The 20,553-nt window shown below is 41.2% G+C and overlaps 1 protein-coding gene and 1 long non-coding RNA gene across 2 annotated transcripts in view; one reads left to right on the top strand and one right to left on the bottom strand.

Moving 5' to 3' along the window:
- FAT3 (FAT atypical cadherin 3) overlaps nucleotides 1-20,553 on the top strand; it is a 423,022-nt gene that overhangs the window by 188,642 nt on the left and 213,827 nt on the right. Inside the window, exon 3 of the mRNA XM_054088271.1 lies at nucleotides 6,786-7,100. Coding sequence (XP_053944246.1) covers nucleotides 6,786-7,100 — 315 coding nt within the window. The remainder of the gene's footprint in view (nucleotides 1-6,785; nucleotides 7,101-20,553) is intronic.
- LOC128854531 (uncharacterized) lies at nucleotides 14,798-19,315 on the bottom strand. Its single transcript, XR_008453569.1, has 3 exons — nucleotides 19,257-19,315; nucleotides 19,146-19,167; nucleotides 14,798-14,908 (listed from the first exon to the last, which is right to left on the bottom strand). It is a non-coding gene; the product is annotated as an uncharacterized LOC128854531 (long non-coding RNA).

Raw genomic sequence — 20,553 nt, 5'->3', positions numbered from 1 at the left:
TGTTTCATTCTGTAGGTTATATTTACAGTTTACCTTTAATGGAAACAATGAAATAAATATTTCCTAAAAGAGGTGTGCACTCTGCTTTTATACATACAGAGCCATTCTATGTGAAGGACCTGAGTAAAAAAAAAAACCCACAATATATGGGTGAGGCATAATGTTAGCTTTCTTGAAATCATAAATTTTCTTCCTTAATTGAGTGTGAAATTCATGTCTAGAAATCATGCCATTTTGGTTGATTTTACATTAATTGGTTTGATGAATAATGGGTTTGCAGCATTTTTAAACTTTTATTGCCTACTCTAGGTCTCTGCTAAATGTCCTTCAAAAATCACGTCTTTGCTAAATGCAGGGAGTCCAGATTAGCTCTGACATTTGCATTTAAACTCACAAATCATTGCATGGCCCCCCTGTACAATCGGCGGTGGGGACAGGATATGGCTGGAGCTCAGGGGCACAGGCACAAGTAGGCATATGTAAAACCTTTATCTTGGTGCAGCTGCATGAGGTGTGTAAAGCTCTTTCTTCCCTCTCTGTTATAGAGTGACAAATTTTCAAAAAAAAAATCATTATTAAGCTGTTTTCTTCTAAAAATGTGTTATTTTTTTTTTTTTTTTCCCAGCAAGGCAATGCAAGTGAAGACCTTTGTCTGATGACTTGGTGACAAGCAAGGTGTTATGCTTACTGCATGAGACTTACGAAGTCTTTGATGAGGGTCATGAATAATTAGTAGCATTTCGGAAACAGTGATTTTTTTCTTTCCTTCCTTTGAATTTCAAGGATGAAACAGAGCCCTGAGTACTTCACTGTCAGTAGGCATTCCTGACTGCCTCATTCCTGTCGTTTTTATCTGGGGTTAAACCAGCCTCTGTTTTGTAGCTGGTTTGCAGTGAGCCCCTTTGTTTTGAAGCTGAGGAAGGGTGAAGCAGACTTAGGGATCTGGAATGTGTTTTTGTCACCCTTCCCATGCTAGAAGCTGAAGTTGCACTTGCACGTGTTGAGAGTGAGTTTGCAGGTACCCTGGGGGCTGGATTCAGGAAAGTGCACCCATTGCCCGTAGTCCTTGAGTTACCTTAAATATTATACATTTTTCTATCTACTTTAACCACTACATCTTGCATTTGCACTAGTGAGGAGCTGGTTTTGGGTGGGAAGGGGCATGCTGCACCCTGGCATCTGGGAGTATTTGAAGGGCTGCTGCCATAGCGTCACCTCCATCCCATGCTGCAGCCTGTGCTGAGGACGAGCTGTGCCTTTGCTGCCTCTTGCCCTCCTCTATGGCCACTTCTGGGTCAAGGTCTAGGAATAAGTGGGCTACTCACTTTATTTGACATTCCTGATTTCCTAGTATGAGATGCAGATTTGTGCAATTAGCTCAAATTCCTGAAAGAGAAAAACACTCAACATAGTGTCACTGAGGCTCTTCTCAATGGAATGACTGAGAAGAGCTTAAGTAGGATGTCCCATTGCAAAACCACTGTGGTATATTGAAAAAGAGATAATTAAGGTATTTTCTGTAGTACTTCTGCGTCATAAAAGTTTGTGGAAGAATAGTAGATACTTCCAAGTCAGTCTTCTTTCTGTCTGTGCAGGAACTTCCTCATGTCTTGTTCATCATTTGCTGAAACTGCAAGTGTATGACTACTTACGCTGCAACTTTTATAACACAGACTACTGAGTCACTCAGCAGAGTCACATGGTACATTATTTTTAGCATCTCGGGCAATTACTTGGGTAGGAAAATAGGTTATATTGTCTCATCCCAGTGCCCAGACCCCAAATCATAGGCAATTCTGGCCCTTCGCTGGCAAGCAGTTGCTTCAGCTAGTTTGTACTCTCCTTTTTCTGCTATCAACTCCTGGCCATCAGGCCTCAATTTGCTTTTCTCAGCTAGGTTAAAGGGCCTTGTTACTCTCCTCAGTCTTTTGCTTGTCCAGCTTCTTATGGATTACCAAGTTGTCTTTTAATCTTGCCTTGAAAAAAATCAAACCAGAATTGAAGTCTTTTTACTGTTTTACTGCTGAGGGTGTTTAAGAAGGATGATCTGACTTTTAGGAGGAATGCACGTGCAAAGCAGATATCCAGGGCAATGGGCACTTACATAAACACCCAGACTGACAGCTCCCATAAACGCTCGCAGATTTGTGGCAGGTCTATTCATCATGGGATCTATACACAACGTACTATCAAATGTGTTAAAGTAAACAAACAGGGAGCAAAGAAGAGGTGAGAAAAGAAATAATGCTTTTCTTGAAACTCCTTTAGTTTTAAGAGCCTCTCAGGTTTCTTGTAACTATAGCAAATACATAACTTTAAGATTATTTTTTAGTGGACCACATCATTTGAAGGGCTCTTTTGAAAGATGCACAGGAAATCAGTGAGAAAGGCAGGAAAGAAATACAGTTTGCTGATTCTGAGCCACTTTAATAGCCACTAGCTTCTCACTCCTCTTATTTTTTTTCTCTTTGCCCATCGTAATGCAGCGTCTCACTGTGTGCCACTTACAGGAGCCATACACAAAACATTATCCTGTTACTTTCCTGGGGAAAAAAGGAAAACAAGCCCTTAAGAGAAACAAGCTCACAACCTTTGCATTGCTGGCGTATTGCCGAGCCCAAGGGCTGCACTGAATTTACATATAAATGTGCCCAGGATTTTAATCAGAGATTAATGCACTCTGTTGTTATTTTTCACTTACAGTGTTTGTAATGCACGTGGTGCTTGGCAACTCACATAGAGCAACTGTTGTTGAAGGAATGCAGTGGCAAGCATATCGGTAGCCACTGCTTTTTGGATTGATAGCTGGCTTTATTTCTGAAACTTCCCCAGGCCTGAGGAAGTGCTGGCTTTAATCTTTCAGGGATATTGCAAAATCTGGCCGAAAGCAACATAAAGAGCTGCTTTACAACTGCTTGGTTGGATTTCAGCTGCCTCATGTAGAAATGCTGTACTGCCTCCGTGGTGTAGCGTCCCAGTGGACGGGAACATCTGGTTTTCCTTCTCGTTTAGAAAGTCATCTGCAAAATCTTGGAACTTCTTTTTTTTTTAATCACTTTAAAATTTTCAAGATCTCTACTGGTGTTTCTTATTGTTTTGTTTAGCTCAGGTGTCATTACCTTGTTCTTACTCTCTTCTAATTAGCAAGCAGCTGGGAAGAGTGCACCACAGAAACCATCCAAGAAAAGCCTTAGAGCTGCTCCTAAAGGCCTCTCCTCCCCTCTGTTCTCCTGGTCCTGACAACAAACTTCTGTCTTTCTTTAGTATCTGTTAATATCTATAAGCTTTGAAGTACGTGAGGTCTTTTCTGAATTTGTTGGAGTCATATCCAGGGATAGTCTCAGCCTTTCCTATGCTTTCACTTAGCTGAACTCAGTGAGAACCTAGCTAGGGACTTCCTCAGGGAATATTTTTGTGGCTCCTCATGCCAGATCTATCAGCCTTTTTGCTTTGATGCATAGTGACGAAGAAGCAGTGCTGATAATCAGGTGTCATTAGTCTTCAGAGTTAACACTTTGTATGAAGATGAAGTTTGACGTCCATCTGGGAGGTGTCAGTCATACCTACAAAGAGAGATTGGTTAAATATTCAAGCAGCATGTATATTCTTGTGGGTACCAACTTTACACTCATATTTGGGTAGACAGCAAGGAGGCAGTTCCTGCAGGACATTCAAGAGTGTGATAGAAGGTTTTGCCAGGACAGCAGGAGGTTTTCCACGTGGAAAACCTGAAAGCGAACAATGACCACCCTCTTATTTTACCAAGCTGCTGCGGGGTGGTGACAAGTGAAATGACAAGCTATATTGAGGAAAGGGAATTAATTCATATCTGGGACCTTTTATTAAATCAAAACTAAAAGCCAGTGTAGCAGACCTGTTTGGCAGTTGCTAACACTTGTTCAATGATCCTTTCCTTCTGAAATACAGAAATGGAAAGTAGCTGTTGCCAGGAGTTGTAAAATGAAGGAATGACTCAGAAAATAGATTTATTATCAACTCAGTATTGGTGAAATTCAGCTTCATAAACAGAGGTTAATCTGCTGAAACCTTCTGTGCTCTTACTGGAGGGTAACTCTACTTATTTCAAATTTTGTTTAAAGATTTAATGTAAGTCTTCTTGTCTTCTGAATAAATCAACATCTCTGCAAGGGCTAGTGTTCAACTTTTTTGCCTCATCCTTGCCCATATGGATCTTATTTTATTTATTTATTTATTTCCACGGGGTGTCATTTATTGTAGGGTCTTCTCATCCCTGCGATGTAATTTCTCTTCTGGACTTCTAGGCATTTTCATCACAGTTTGCTACATATTTCACCCATGTTTCTACAGAAAGTCATTATGTAGCACAGGCTGCTGCTGTCAAGAATATTTAGAATGCACTCTGCCTTCGTCTTCCAGTGCTGTGTTGCTCACTTTTGTTGGGTCAATAATATGTCTGAGCAAGAAGAACATGGATCTGTTGTTAGTAGAAAAAGACCCAAGACTGTAGATGGCTGGAATTGATACTTCTTCTTTCCCCTTCATCTCTATATGTCTGATCAAATGGTAAGAAAACCTTGTCAGTTCAAACTAGCATTAAAAACATAATTAAAAAATCCCAAGATTGAAAAAAAATTAGAAAATTTTAAAAAAGATGTGTCAATAGATAAGTGCAAGAAAACATCAGACTTCTCTGTAATGGTGTGATGTGTTCTGTGCTGCCTCCTGCCCAAAGCAGAGTTGGATGGGGGATGTCAGGACCCGGGGCCCCCACCCTGACTCCCTTGTGGACAGGCAGCACGCCTTCTCGCTTTGTGGGCTTCTCTGTCTTCTACCAAGGGTGGTAGTCCCATAGGGCAGAAGTTACATCATTCACCTCTTGCTGCTCCCCTCAGAAAAGCAATTTAGTAAGTTTGCCAGTAAACTTCAGTATAGAATGTCTTCTGCTGTGAAATGCCTGGGGAAGTTTGCACCCAGGCTGTTAGACATCAGAAGCTCCATCAGGCCATCGAGTCCAACCCTTCTGCTTATGTCTCAGGAGCACAGGTCTATCCTTTGCATGGATGCTCTTCAGGAAATGGAATAGGCTTACCAGTTTAACTTTTAAATCAAAGGTCTTGTCTGAATCCAGTATAATGAAGGGAATAATTTCTGGTATGATCTAATAAGCCAGATTTGATGCATAACTTGCAAGACTGACGAATAATGCAGATAAATTAGATCTGAACTTTACAAACCCTATTAAGAAGGATGCCTGGTAGGACTGGTGAGGAGGATCCCTTCTTGGTAGCCTGTGCTCTGCAGAGTGGCTGAACGTGGAGCCTACACCTTCCTTAGCAGTCAGTGCCTAATGTCTGAACAAAATACCTCACTCCCTATCCCAGTGTCTTTAATGCTTTTCTAAGACTTCAGGCTGTCATAGAAACTTTCAGTGCAGTCTGATAGTTAAAAAAACCCCAAAAGCCAAAAAGACACGCACGTCCCTTATTAGTGCTGATCTTAGAGCACCTCTTACCTCAATGACTAACTGATAATGTTGTTCTAAATAGCATCGAGCACATCTAAGTTCAGGATTCCTATGTTCCTGTCTTGCCCTTCAACTTCTCCACCAGTTTCCACCTACTAATGACATGACTTGATGATCTGCAAACTGTCTTTTTTAGATTTTCTCAAGCTTGAGGTCCACTGTATTGATGTGTCGCCCAAGATTTCTTGATGCTGCATTAGGAGAGGAAAATGTTCATGGTATATGTGCTGTGGTAATGATAGGAAAGTGCATTTGCTTATTTTGATGACGGTGTGGTTGTGCGTGTGGTACTGGTGTATTTGCTGTTCTGTACATTTGTGGTCACTGACAGTTTTGACTATATAAATACAAGTAGGTCTTATAGTGCTAGAAAGTGTTTCTGGTTTAAGGGCCCTATATCTGTCTTTACAAAAGTCATCGTGGTTTTGGTGTTTGTGTCTGGAGGAGGATGGATTTCTAAATCACTTTAGGCAGAAATGGGATGTGTAGAAGTCTTTCATGGAAGGAACTATGCAGGCATGGGGGTGGTGGCTAGACAGGATGGTACAGTGCCTCTATGCATTCTATTGCACACAAGCACATTTTATCTGGTGGTTTCTTAGAATTGGATGGGAAAACAGCAGTTGGTTTTTTTACACCAGTATGTAAAGTAGACAATCGCTTCCTTCCTCCTGATAAAAGAGGATATACTGGCTGTCTAAGAGTTTCTGCTATGTGAGATTTTGATTGCTTGTTACACAGGATTTTGGCATTGTGCAATGAGTGATCTCATTATTAAATTTACTGTCTATTTTTCTGAACTTCAATTGACTTATTTTCAACTGTCACCTAGATTTTCTTCTTTAGCAAGCACACTGGCAGGAGCCTGAAATAGGAAACCACTTCCTCTTGTGCAATTCATTGTCAATGGTGATACCCTCTCTAACAAGGTTTATGCAAATTTGCATCACCAGCAGAAAATGATAGTGTTTCTTCTTCTATTCTGCCAGCAGCAGTCACAACAAAGAATTGGCTATGACATTAGGACACTTACAAAGAGCCATCTTTTTACCTCTCCCCCTGAATTTCTTGGGACCTGGGATTGAAGTGTTGAGCAGGGTTCAAGAAATAAGGCTCAAGTTCAAGCTTCTGTTTTTGTTTTATGTACGAGTTAATTTTTTTCAAAAGGTGAAACATGTGTTATGTGCTGAACACATTTATATAGTGCAAGCAAATGAAAATAGATGTGATATTTTATTGATCATATTCCTAAGATCCTCTGCTTGCTATTTTTCTGCAGGAGTTATCTACACAGCAGATATTCTTGACCGGGAGACAACCAAATCCTACTGGTTGACAGTGTATGCGACTGATCATGGTGTTGTCCCACTCTACACAACCATTGAAGTCTATATTGAAGTGGAAGACGTGAATGACAATGCCCCTCTCACCTCTGAACCTATCTATTACCCAGCCGTCATGGAGAACTCCCCAAAGGATGTATCTGTCATTCAGATCCAAGCCCAGGACCCTGACTCCAGCACTAATGAAAAACTGACTTACCGGATTACAAGTGGAAATCCCCAGAACTTCTTTGTAATCAATCCTAAAACAGGTAACGAAATCCTACATCAAAATGCCGAGAAAATGCAATTTAAATATTTATCAGCTTGCTCCCCTTCAAACATGTTCCATTGGTTTCCAAACTTTGTTTCTGGTTCATTTTGTGTTTCAAGCGTCTCATATGTGTCTAAAGCATCCTCTTTTGCATCCGTGCACAAGCACATTGGCAGATGATGTACTGCAGATGTCCTGCTGCGGTGATTGCTCTTCTGTAGATCACCAAATAGCTTCTGGCTGTTGCCTCTTCCCTGTGTCTATAGGGATGAGACTTTGCTACACTGAGTCTACAAAGCAATTCTAGGAAACAGATTCAAGTTGTTGCAGTTTAGAGTGGTGTTTTGCCCTTTGTAAGCTGGCATAGCACCATTTCAGTGAGTAGCGTGGTGGTTGTCTAGCACATGTCATTAGGTTCTGCATCATAGTAGCTGGATTTAATTCTACAGGTTGTCTTTTTTACAAAAAGACGGTTGGATGTTGAAATGCTGTTGTTTCCTGGCGGTGGAACATTGCACCCGTGCATACTGGCTCTGCACATCTCTCTACCCTCAATGCCTTTGCTGATTCACGTGTCCCAGCTCCCTGATTGATGAAGAAATTGCCTCGGGAGACTTAGCCCAAGGTTCTGGATACTCAGCTGAGTGTCTACCTGTCCTTGGTCGCAGGTGGCCTTCATTCTGACATGTACCTAGCGAACCCTTTCTCATCTGGCTGTCAGGGACCCTTCAGCGTGATCTGCAGCTACAGAGTTGAGATGGTCTTTCACAGCAATAGAATGGTCTTTATTGAACTAGTTCAGAGGATTGACACAACTCTCATACCGCTTGTAACACTCCTGATTTTGTTCTGCGGTTTTGGGGTTTTTTTTGTAAAAAAGTATATTTATATCAGCTGTAAATTTCTAAAAAGCTAGAAAACCAGCAGGCATAGACATGAGAGGGAACATTTTTAATTTGGTGTGGGAAAATTATGTTCACTAAATAGATTTTCAACATTTGGCTGGGCCATCCTATTGCAACGTGTAGCATAAGAAAGGGTCAGGATCTTTTCAGGCATAAGCCCAGGTGAAAAAGCATGAAGCATGTGTAATCACTGCGTTCAATCTGCTGAGCCCTAAGGCACATATCTCACTTATTTTTAACACTTGAAATGGCCGAAGATGGATCTTCCATCTGTATCCCTTCTCCCCCTCCCCACCCCATGGATTCCATCTGGGCAAAGTAGCATAGTAAGGACTCTGCAGTGTTTACTGCTTGTGCTTCCCTCCTGTCGGCTTCTCCCACAGAGCAGCCTGCTCAGCACAGCTCCACTTATCTGCGTGTTGGCCAGGGTAAACCCATGACGAGATCTGCTGTTAAGTACGCTACAGCCCTGCAGCACCCTAGCCTGATAGCACAGCCTGTGGGGTGGCTTTCCCTCCTGCCAGAGCATTGGACAGGGGTAATTTTCCCTAACAAGGTCTTCATTCTCCCAATTAACGATGAAGATGGTTCACCTTCATTTTTGAAAATGACGGGGCTGATAGGGTGTGTGTGCATGGAGGTGCATTGTCCTAAAAGGAATGTTTGTTGTTTTGAACACAAGGACTCTATTCTCCCTTGGAAAGAAAGTATTGAACTGTGACAAGCTCTGCCTGCCTGACCTCAGCACTGGGAGGTTTTCTGCCAGCGGAATGCTGATGTCCAAGGAATAAAAGCACAGTGGGTCTGCCTAAAGATTATCCCTGTGATCTCTGCCCAGGCTTGTTTGAGCTGTATTTCTGCAGTCCACTAATTTCTCTAAAATAGCAGTCTGTGCTCCGGTTGTTTTATACAGGTGACTTCTGCACAAACAGAAGAGATTCGTAGCATGCTGGCTCCGTGTGCTTGCTGAGATTCCGTACAGCAATAACGCGTGCAGCACTTTGCACAGCAGCCGTAACTGTGATTGTGCGCTGTATAATCAAGACAAAAAGGTTTAATGTGAACCCAAATATGTGGCAGTTGCCACTTACATAGGTTGAGAGAGTGTGCTCCTGTCGTTGAGGAAGAGCAGTCATCTGTGAGAAAGGGAATATTTTCTGTGTCACTTTACAAGTTTAAGCAGTGCCAACAAACTGACATCTTTCTCCTGTGACTAATCAGGTGCTGAGAGGCAGCATGAAGGCACCATCTCACATTTTTTACATCCTTTCATGGGAAGCAGCAGAAGTTGTCCTCGACTAGAGACAGGGAGTTGGCTGCAGCATGTGGGTGTTCATAGGGTACTGAGAAGTTTCTCCCATGCTGAATTGACTGGACTTGGCTAATGTGCTCAGGGTTAAACCTCTTGCGGTATTTGCAGTAAGAAATTAGTATCTCCTAAGCCCATATTATTCAGAGGCTTAGGAAGACAGGCTAGAGGGAGAGAAGTTTGGCTTCCTTCTCTGCAAAGAACCATGATTCATGGTTCACAGATTGATTTCTCAGATTATCTGGCTATATTGCAGCAAGAAATCTCGCTCTATTGCTGGAGAATAGCGTTACTAGCCTTGGCCTCCTGTGCCCTCTTTCTTGTTTTTAGGGCTTGGTGCTTTGTATCAACAAAATTAGGTGTGTTACAAAGTGCAAAGAGTACATGGGGCATGTCATAGCTTATGGTGCATGTCTCATACACCATGGGTAGTGTTTCAAGACATTTCTGCCCTGACTGAGATGATGTGGTTCTCTGCAGCACTGGTGGGCACAGCACATCCTTAGACAGTCCTTGATGACATGAAGAGTAGTGCTGTGAGTGTTGCTGCACCTTGCTCGTGGCATGTATATTTCTGGAGGCACACATAGCACCACGCGTGTTGCCATCTGATCAAGGCACTGAGCAGGAATGTAGAGTCTCCAGGTCTTGTTCCTGGTTCTGATACAGGACAATAACTGCAGCCAAATCTTGCTTAATCTAAATGGATTATCTGGATAGTGGAACTAATGATGCTTCTTCTCTGCCATATCTGTAGGTAGAAGAAATCTTATAGTAGACAGCCTGTCACTTCCTGCATTTTTGTAGACTGGCACAGCTGTGGGTGGCTAATTTAGGTACTGTTGAACTGCAAATACATCACGTGCATTTGGATCTGTTTCAAGGCAGTCTTCAGGCTTTTCAGGATTATTATCTGCAATTTGCTCTGTAGGTTTTGGAGAGAGGAAGAGTTGCTCCTGTGGGAGCCAGGGGCTGCTAAAAAGCCACTGGGAGCAAGACTTTGGCACCGAAGTCACCCTGAGTAGCCTGCACTCTGGGGCTGGCTCTGCTGGGGAAGCACGAGTGCATGCAGGTGACATGAGCTCTCCCTCAGGGCTTGGGATTTATATGTGTGCTCCGAGGAAGGAGGAAAGCAACATAAGCATAAGCCCTCCTGTGTGTATCTCGCCAGGCATGGAAAGGCAGTGTGGGCCACCTCCCTTGAAAGTCTTTGTTTTCTCACATTGGTTATTTCTTCTAAAATACAGCCAAGCATCAGTTTGTGCCTTGGACCTTGCCTTTATTTCATGAGCTGATATTCATAGGTACAAGCACTAAGTGAATGATTTAGCATGTGAATACGTGTGAAAGTTATCATAAATCATTCACACTGGAGAACAAGGCAGACTTGTTCTGCAGACTGGTAGACTGTTGCCTGAGTTTAGCAGGTCCAAGAGAGCAAATGGGGATTTCTTTATAATAGGCAAGAAGTATTTCAAGGCACAGTTTTGTGAGGGGGTTAGGTAACATTTTTCCAACATCTGAAGTGATTCTTCAGGTTACATTACCACAGGGAAAATCATTCCCTGCACATTGTTTTCCCAGCCATGTCATAACACCCAGCAGTGATGGAGACATTCCCAGTCCTCAGCATCTCCAGCAACTGCAGGTCAGCCTAAAACCTGGTGTGGCTGCTGGGATAGCCAAGGGGTTTTGTCTTGGCCTGACCTCTGTGCAGGAGAGGGCTCAGGCTTGCTTTGGGAGAACACAGGGCTGCAGGGCGTGGTGTAAGATGGGACCAAGGAGGATGAAGAGAAAGGCAGAGCTGCTGGTAGAGTGACTGGGCTCCCTGCCTCTTTAGTCAAGCCTATAGAGTGCTGTGGCTGCCTCGAGCAGAGTGAGTTATTTTGGGGTGAGAGGCATATGGGAGAAGGAAAATAAAACAGATCATGGAATGATAGAGTTAATAAAAATTATTCATTAGGGATGTAAATTCTTATTTTTATTTCATGTATATGGGTGTTAATTTCACAATACAGCACAGAGGTAATTTACTGCATTGACTAATTACTTTTCTGTGCTCTGAAGAAAACAATGAATTTTAATTCAAACTACTACATTATTTTGCTTAGTGTTCCACATATATTGGACAAATATATGCTTCTTTTCAGTCTTATGTAGACTAGTTTAAGAGATATTTTCACTAAAATGCCAGTAGACCATATTTCATTCTTGTGCACAGTGATGTTAATGAATTTACTCTAAGATTATGCTTGTGTGTCTGAAAATTTTGATTGCACCTTGCTTAGTCTCTTGCTGGCACTGTTGAAACAGAGGCAGGCCTCTGGCACTCCCGAAATAGTATTTGCTGCGGTATTTAAGGCAGGATGCACTAGTGGGTTTAGAAATAGTATATGTAGGTCACTACATCTTTCTAGAGCAGCAGTTCCCAGCCTATGGAAGTTGTTTTGAACTGTCAAATCTGCACCTAGATTTGGAAAGGAAATGGATATTTTCATGCTGAAGTAGTATTAATATTTATATGAGCTAATGTGGGATTAGTGAGTGTCAGAAGTTAATTGATGTGAACACTACTCTTCTCAGTAGACTGGGCTTTGCTTTCCTTTGCACTCATAAAGCCAGCCAGCACAGGGTCCTGCTGGGGCTGAATGCCACGTTTGCCCTGCGATACTAAGACAGTGCTTCATTCTCCTGCTATACATCCTGATTTTTGTGGATGTTTTTGTTTGGTTAGTCCCAAGAAATCCTCATGCATGTCTGCTTTCACAGACCAAGGCAAATCCAGTACTTTGCTGCTGTGCTGTGTCCTGAAGGTTGCCAGCAGTATAGCTGCTGGCTACATAGTGCCTCTTCACAGCCAGAAAGGAGAGATAAAGAGTAGTGGTTTATACATTCAAGAAAGCACTCATGAAATTCTGCCATAAATTCTTGTTCTCCAAGGCCCATGTTTGTCATCTGTTTTTTTTCCAGCAGAGGAACAAAGACTGTTAAATACTCCAGAATTTTTCAGTTCTGCTAGGATTTTGTGGTACTATCATCTTAAGGGCACACAGCTTGCTCTGGGAGGCAAACTTCAGTGATCTTAATAATCCAGTTATTAACATTCCTGCTGTACTGTGAGCAATGCAAGCGGCCATACAGACAATGAATGGAAGTGGAGGCAACTTAGTCCCTCCTACAGCCTGCACATCTTTCAGGTTTAAATCCAAGTTGCATTGAGCGAGGAGGAGGACTAACATACATTGGTTCTGCAAAGCAGGGGACGTTTAAAACCTATCACTGTGTAATTAATTAAAGGTAAGTGCCAGACCATTTGAAAAGATTAAACAAAATTACTTTTTGATGACATTTCTAAGGGACTTTGGATCAACAGTATCAAGCCAAACTTACTACTGTCTTGGCCCATTTGTCACTCTGTTCTTTTAAAAGGCATTTCTTCAAGAACAGACAACTTTGTGTGGTCATTCCTTACCAGTGATTCTCCCTCCTTCCAGCCTATCTTGGAAGGCTGGCTGCACTACTGGGGGACCTGCCTGGAACCGCAGTTGATGCTATGCAAGCTGCTAAACTCTTAATAAACTTCCTCTGAAGTAAGACTTCCAATATTTTGTAAATAAAGGAATTTAGCTTTTTTGGTTTTGTTCTCTAACCCACAATCTTCCTCCAAGGTGTGTTTAGGTGCTCTTAGTGATCAAATTGGGAAATGTTTGTTGAATTTTGACAGTGTTACAAATCACCTCGCTCCCACTGGTGGCTCGTTCTGAAGGGCACGCGGTGTCATCTCCTGCACATGCGTTGGCTGTGGAGCCCTGTTTGGCATCTGTGCGTGTGATGTGAACCATCTATGCAGATTGTGCCATGCTTACTGCCATTCCTCGTGTAAGTGTCCCTGCAGTTCACCTGACCTCTTCAAGACCATAGAATACCTTGCAGAAAATAATGTTGATTTTAAGGCTTTCCAGTCAAAGGTGAATTTGAGGAACTGATTTCCCTTCCTTCCACAGTCTTTAACACTGTACAAAAGACAAGTTTACCAACAGCTGCAGAGTCTGATCGGACATATCTATCACTGGTATGTAACTATTCATAACTAATACAATTTTTACAATGTAATTCCCTTAGTACATTAGCTGGCTTCCGCTTCTGTAATTTATGTTGTATCAACACATGCTAAATGATCTACTCTCTTTTCTTTCACTTCTCAATACTACTTAAAAGCATGACTTTTAATTACTTCTTTATAATATGCTCACTGTTAAAAATGGAGCTCCTGAGCATTTTAAAAGCTTTAATTTCTGTTTTGGAGTAGCTCATTCTTTGCTAGACACCATCTTTCCAGTGGTTAAAGCCCGGGATTAGCTGCAAATCAAAGGACCATCAATCTTGGAGTTACGTGCTTAATCACAGTGGGACCTAGAAGCCTGCTGGGCACTGTACAGCATGTTAGACAAAAAGTTCCTGCCTCAAGAATCTTGTCATAAAAACAATAATAATAGTCATAATTAAGAAAAAAAGAGGGTGAAAAAAAATAGGGAGGAAAGGATGTAAATAATGAAGTCTGTCTGTTTGCCAGCGCACATTTATTCTCCCAAGAAAATCTTCAATTAACTCCTGAGCTGCAGCCCAGCAGTGACATGAACTTTTCTTATGACTTTGAGTGAGTCATCTAACCTCACGTTTTTTCTTTTTTTTTTGTGTAAGTGGAAATATTTTTGTACCTCATGTGATTGTCCTGGAAATTAATTAGATGGTTTGCAGATCAAATAGCCTCTGGAAATGAAAGCTATTGATTTTTCAGGCATCTCAGCATTAATAGACATCCGTGCATAGTTATATATTCATAGCCATATAAATACAAAGAGGAGCATCACTTCTGAAATGGTAGGATGAAGAGGAATATAAAACCTTTTTTAGATTAACTAAGTATAGTCTAGTGGCTAGACCACTGATTCCCCTTTAAAAGAGAAAATTTGAGCTAAGCCAGCCCATTTCTTCCCTCCTTCCTGGCTGCAATTCCATCATTACTGTCTCTCTTATCTGTCGAGTGGATAAAGGTGTGAGCTGCATCACCTTAGTTGATGCTACAGTAATGCTGCTATTAATAAAATAATAAAGCCAACTTTATCATCTCTCCTGAACAGAACTGATTTCTGCTAGCAGTGGGTTTTTATTCGTGGAGTACTGAATACAGTTGAGATTGCAGGATGTCGGTGGTATGAAGTGCCTCTTTTAAAATGGCATTAACAGATACAATAGTGCTCACAAATGCCATTTCTTTGTAATCAGAAGATTTAAACATGACTCATAGAAATTTTAACCTTTCTTCAGATCTCCATGATGACCTTTTTAGTCCTCTTTCACAGTAAGAAGCTTCAGGAGTATCCCGATTTTCTTGACTGGACCATTGTTTCCTCACATACTGAATGTAACATCTGTTTTTAAGCTGAACTCCCTATTTGTTTCAGTAGAGACTTACCTCAGAAGGGCAGTGGTGTGACAAGGGCAAGTGAGTCAGTGTTTGCTGATGGAGAAGGCTACTGTCTGATAACCAAAAAAGCTCCCTTGTGTCCTGCCCCAGCACTGATTCTGGAACTGCAAAAGTTTTGGCAATAATCACATAAATCTATTATACATTATTTTACATTACAGCAATCATTTATTATTTTCAAAGATATTTTTATACTCCTGTCATATTCAGAACTAACTTTGGTTATCAGCCTAGCAGTGAAAACTAATTTTTGTATGTTGTCTGTCAGTCTAGTTTCTCTATTCATGATTTTCCAGAAGCTATGAGTAGCCAGAACTGGTCAGGAAACCATTACCTCTTTCATATGCTGTGCTATTCCTTCACTTATTTGTAATTAGGGCTGTTGCATTCACTTCCAGGTAGCAAAATAATCCTGCTGGAGTTATTATCAATGACAGAAGTGTGATTGAGATGATGGGGTGAAGCTATGTACCACAAGTATGGAATCACAGCCCTGTTAAATGTATGTACAATGCATATGCTATGTATGCTTGTCATATCCTGCTACATAGTATTATGATAATAGCAGTGAATGCTCCTGCATTACAGTAATTGCTTGTGGTCCAAGCCTGAGCTCTGGGAGGGGGCATTGAGTTGGTGGGTTAGGGATGCGGAGATGCAGAGTCCGTAAATGTGGCATTCGTGCTGGGGTAGAGTTGTGAAGAGGGAGGTGCTAGGAAGGAAAATAAAGCAATGATGTTATCCTAGATGAGGTGAAGGCTTGAGAAGGGGCGGGGGAATGTTGCTTCTTTTTTTTTTTTTGTACTGCTTTTTAATCAATCAGGTAACTTGCACTTAGCTTTTGTTCAACAGTCACGGGAGTTATACACGTCTGTGATGTTGGACTCTGCAAATCCCAAGCAGGCAATACTGAATCAGCATTTTTCCCTTTTCCTCAGTTCCAATGAATACATTCATATTGTCATCTTAGGACAGGCACCTGTTTAGTGGCTCGAGTGGTGTGTGTTCACCCTACTGTATGAGCACTTTCTAATATCTCTTTATGGGTTGGAAGTTAGAGGCAAGGACTGTTGCTATAATTTATTCTCAGTTGACATCTAATCCTTGCTACTTAGCAACAAACAAACAAAGACAAAGATATTTCCTGTCTGGGAGAGTGATATTGACCCATGCTGCATGTGAATATTAAAATAAGCTTGGAATTGAGAATGAGAATAGAAGGCAACTGTAAAGACAGGTGTGTTGGCATAAGCCAGCATGATGTCAGTAATCACCAACTATTAATTCTTCTTTGTCTTCCATCACATAGGAGGTTGTGTCAGTGCCTCTTTAAACATCCAAAGCATCATCACCTTGCAGAGCAGTTCAAAATTAAGGTTAACACTGGATTTGTGTTATTTTTCCTCTTTTCATCTCTGTCTTCATCAGAGTTACACTGCTATAACCAAAGATAATATTTTTTTTTGTGAAATTACTCTCCCCTCTCTTTCCGTCTTCCCTTTATGCTAATAACAGTGCTTTTCCCTCCCTGGAAAGATTGACACAACTTCTTTGAAGTTAGTAGTGCTGTTGCTAGTTAAGTATGTGACCTTATCTGTATAATTGTACAGATCGTGCCGCCATATGTCTAGATGCACAGAGCTTAATTTAACAGGAGACATATATGTATAAAAATAAATCAGTATCTGGGGGTTAAATATCAGAAGACCTCCCTAATCACAGCTTTCATATTATACAAAACTTTCTGCAGAGCTTTAAGAGCTCTGAAGTTAAATCTTAAAAAAAAAAAAATCTCTCTACAAGGGATCTTGTTCTTGTAACCTTTTTTTTCACATTGATCATCATGTGAATTCTGTTGGTGCTTCCTCAACTGTTGTACTTATTTGGTTTCTTCTCCTGTGGTAGAAAGTTCCTTCACACCTTAAGCAGGGAACTGAGGCAAAAGAAACAGCTTACTCATCCTAGGGCAGTAATTAATATCTAATCTTAATTTGCTTTCAAAGCCACTGGCCACATGTAATGCAAAATGTTATTGGCATGGGTCTAGCCCAGCATGCCTTGCTGAACCTTGAATGCAAGGCTGACTTGGGACTAGCATTCTCTACCACATGCACAGACTTATCTGGGCATGAGGGAGCCCCAGGAGCACCTATTTCCTATACTGTTTCAAATTATCCCACCATTTCCTATCCCTGCCTTTCAGCCCTTCCTTGCCTTGCTTTCTTTCTTGCCTGAAGGCAACCCTAGGTTGTCCACAGGCAAGATAGGATTCCAGTTTGCACAGGAGTGAGTTGTGGATGGTTCTGGTGAAGACTCCTTGGCATGAAAGAGCAGAGCTGACTCACGTCTCTTGAGTGGGTGAAGAAACCCCCCTCTCCATCAGTCTAACATGGCACAGACCTAAGCACCCTGTCTGATGCTGTCAGGGAGTGAGGAGGCAACCCCAGAGCCTTGAAATCGCAGGCTACTCCCAAATAATCATACTCTTTCTTTCTCAATATTACATTTGCTTGCACTTAGAGTGCAAGAGCATGTTTGCTGGTTGGATCCTGTGAATAAGAGTCAGTGTCTTGACCTGCTGTGGGTTTGTTTTCTCCTAAGAGACACTTCCTGATTTTGTCATGCTACTTACGTGCAAGGAATCTGTGCTGCAGCAATCTATTTGTATGGTAATTAGCAAGTTGCTTTTCAGATCTTGAAGGGATTTGACTTGAAAACTAAGTATTATTTCCTGAACTTTAACTTACCAACAGCATATGAACAGCAGTGCACTTTCACATTTTTTTTTTTCCTAATGTAGCCACAAAACCCAGAAGGTAAATGTAAGTCTGCTCTGCAAGAGAATATTTTGGCTACAATTAATTTTGCTTCTGTTCACCATATGCTTGCATTTTCTGACCTTCATTTGAATTGCAGACACTATGTAATAAAATGTGCAGTATTAAGAAAAATAGTTGCTTAAAGAAGCACAGGTGCTTATGATACCACAGCTTCAGCTGAATGATATGGTTTGTGCCACCTAATAATTTGACCATGTCATCCTTAAGAAGATGGTATTATGGAAAGATGCTGTAATTTCTCAAACATCTTCTTTTTGTTAACATGAAAACAAGGTGGTTTTTTTTTTAACTCTCTAAAGAAACATATTCCCATCACGTATATTATTCAGAGAGGCAAATAGGAATGGAGAATTTTCTCCTATTCCTTATTATTCTTGTGTTTGAGGCAATTCTTGAGGTAGGACCTGGGAACACGCTGCAAATGACAGAACGAATAATTGTGGCTAAATTTAATTGATCGAGTAGGTGTAAATTAGATTGATTAAACAGAGAATAAACACACAAAGGATTACCCAAAGTAGGTGCGGGGATAGAAAAATGTTAGGTGGTATTAACAGCTTAGATATGCATGATGCTGTAGATATTTTACAAGTGAGTCTATAATTTCTTAGGAGATTTCTCTTGGGTGATTTATTTCTTTCTTGTAACACTTAATGTAATCCAAACTGATTAAGGGACTGTTATGTATTAGAGGGGAAAAAAATAAAGCAACCACATGACCAGAATTAACTTTGGAGTAGTCTACTGGGGCAAACTGCAACTTTGACTCAGTAAGATGCACATGACCTGAATTTGTAGGTGTGGAAATCGAGCAGCTTGAGCTGAGTTTTCTTGCTGAGGACAGAGTACTTAACTGAGGGGTGTGCAATGTCAGAGCAGCAAATGGGCAGGACTTAGATATAGTCCTGCTTTGGTCAGCTGGATGGAGGAACTTCACCCCAGCCTCTGATCTCAGCTCCAGTCTTCTGGTGCATCCTCTCCTCCTGCTACCTGGTGTTGAGGAGGAACGATCTCAAGGACTTTTTATTCCTTCAGCCTGCAGGAATAGGTTTCCTCTCCACCCCCAAAACTTCTGTTTCCACTTTCTCCTTGGAGTCATTGTGCAGAATAGCTGGGATTTTACGAACACCCTACAAGGCATCAGCTTAACTTTTTTACCTGGCTGCTTTGTTAACAGAAGTGCAGCACTGAGAACATAATCAAAGATTGAATAGGAAAACAAGAACGTCAGAGAAGGGAAAATTTCTGTGTAGAGAGATGTCATTTTTGCTTATAAAGAAATGAGGTAAGGAGATGAAAATATGAAGAAAATAATACGTGTTTTGCTTAACTGGTTATAAGACAGTTGTGTCATACACAAAGTACTGCAAATTCAAGACTGTTTCACACAGTCTGCATGAATTTGGCTTCTGCTATCATGAATGCTCACCCTCACCTCTGATAGCAACTTTAGCTAAAACAATAAAAAAGAGAAACCGCCCCAAAAAACCCTTGAGATTACCTTAATTTCTTCATCTTGACTGCTGCAAGGAAAGGGGAAGAGATTGTGAGGGGGTTTTTTTTGAGGGTTTTTCATTTAGTAATTAAAAATATTTCAGAAATAACAACTCACCGAGGAAAAGCAAAAACTGTGCTGCCTTTTGGTAAGCTGGAATGACGACTTCTTTTTTTAATATTTGCAGTCTTGTGGCGCCTTTGTAGCTGCAGTCATGAGGCAGCCCCCTGCTGTGTTTGGCAGGATAAGTGGAATAAAAGATGGTTGCTACACCGAAAAGCTCTCAATTTAAGGGGAGCTTGAGACAACAGATGGGAAAAAGCAGATGGGGATGAAGCTGAAAAACCAAGGCGATATTGATCATTGCTAGGTTTGTTCCTGGACACTCTTGGCATGGGAAGGAGTGGAGTTCTGACTCTTTAAGTCGAGTGGCAGGCAGTTTGGTCCCTCACTGGTAAGGTGCCATCTTGCCCCTGTGTGTTGTGGGCTTCATCCTGGGGCTGCAGCTCTTGGAGCTGTGCAGAGCTGCAAGGGATTTACCCCAAAATGTATGTAGGTTATGTATATCCTGCATCTATATCTACAGTGAGATTTTCCTCCCCCTCTCTGAGAGGTGTGTGTATATATAATACTTAATTTGTGTATACACACATATATATATATTTGCTAAACTTTTGCACAAGTTGCAAAGGGGGTGGTTTTGATTTTGCTTTAAAAAAAAAAAAAAGAAAACATAAAGGAATTTTCAGCCAAAACATTCAAAGTGGGTTTGTTTTATTTTTCCTTTAATAGCATTTATATAAGTTTAGGGGGTTTCCCTTGCTTTCCTCTTTTCCTTTTCTTGAGAAAACAAGGACAGAGACAGTCTTACAATGAAAGGATTTCCATGCTGTTTCATTAGGATACGAGGGCAGAACCACCTAGGAAAGCTGACCTTGTCAAACATGATGCCCAACTATGCTCCTGAAATGTGAAATTTGTTTTTGTTCTGGAAAGCTGACTGCTGTCCTCACCACAGTTAAAAACTTAAATATGTGATGGAGCATCTCCATCCCTAACTCTGACACCATAGCTCAAGAGTTTTTGTAGAGGGGATTTAAAGAGAGACTTGTTTTCTACAGCCAGAATAAGTTTCAGGAAGGGGAGTGTGTGTACCCGATGTCCTGTTGATAAGAACGGTGAGCATGTAGACATATATACCAGAGTTGAGGTCCTACATATTCTTCAGCTGCTTCTCTGTGTAGGAAGCAGGACTTACAGTTAAATGGTAAAGTCAAACATGTAGAGCCAGATTCTCATATCTTTTCAAGCATATCTGGATGCTCCATCAAGCCATCTACTTAAAAGAATCACGTCACCGAGGTTCTCAATTGCTTTTTTTTAAATTTAAAATTTGCATCATCTTACCGTGAGG

This window comes from Cuculus canorus, chromosome 1 (genome assembly GCF_017976375.1).
Source record: "Cuculus canorus isolate bCucCan1 chromosome 1, bCucCan1.pri, whole genome shotgun sequence".
In the NCBI taxonomy this organism is placed as follows: Eukaryota; Metazoa; Chordata; class Aves; order Cuculiformes; family Cuculidae; genus Cuculus; species Cuculus canorus.
Note: the sequence above shows the minus strand (reverse complement) of the source record. Positions and strands in the feature narration are given on the sequence as shown.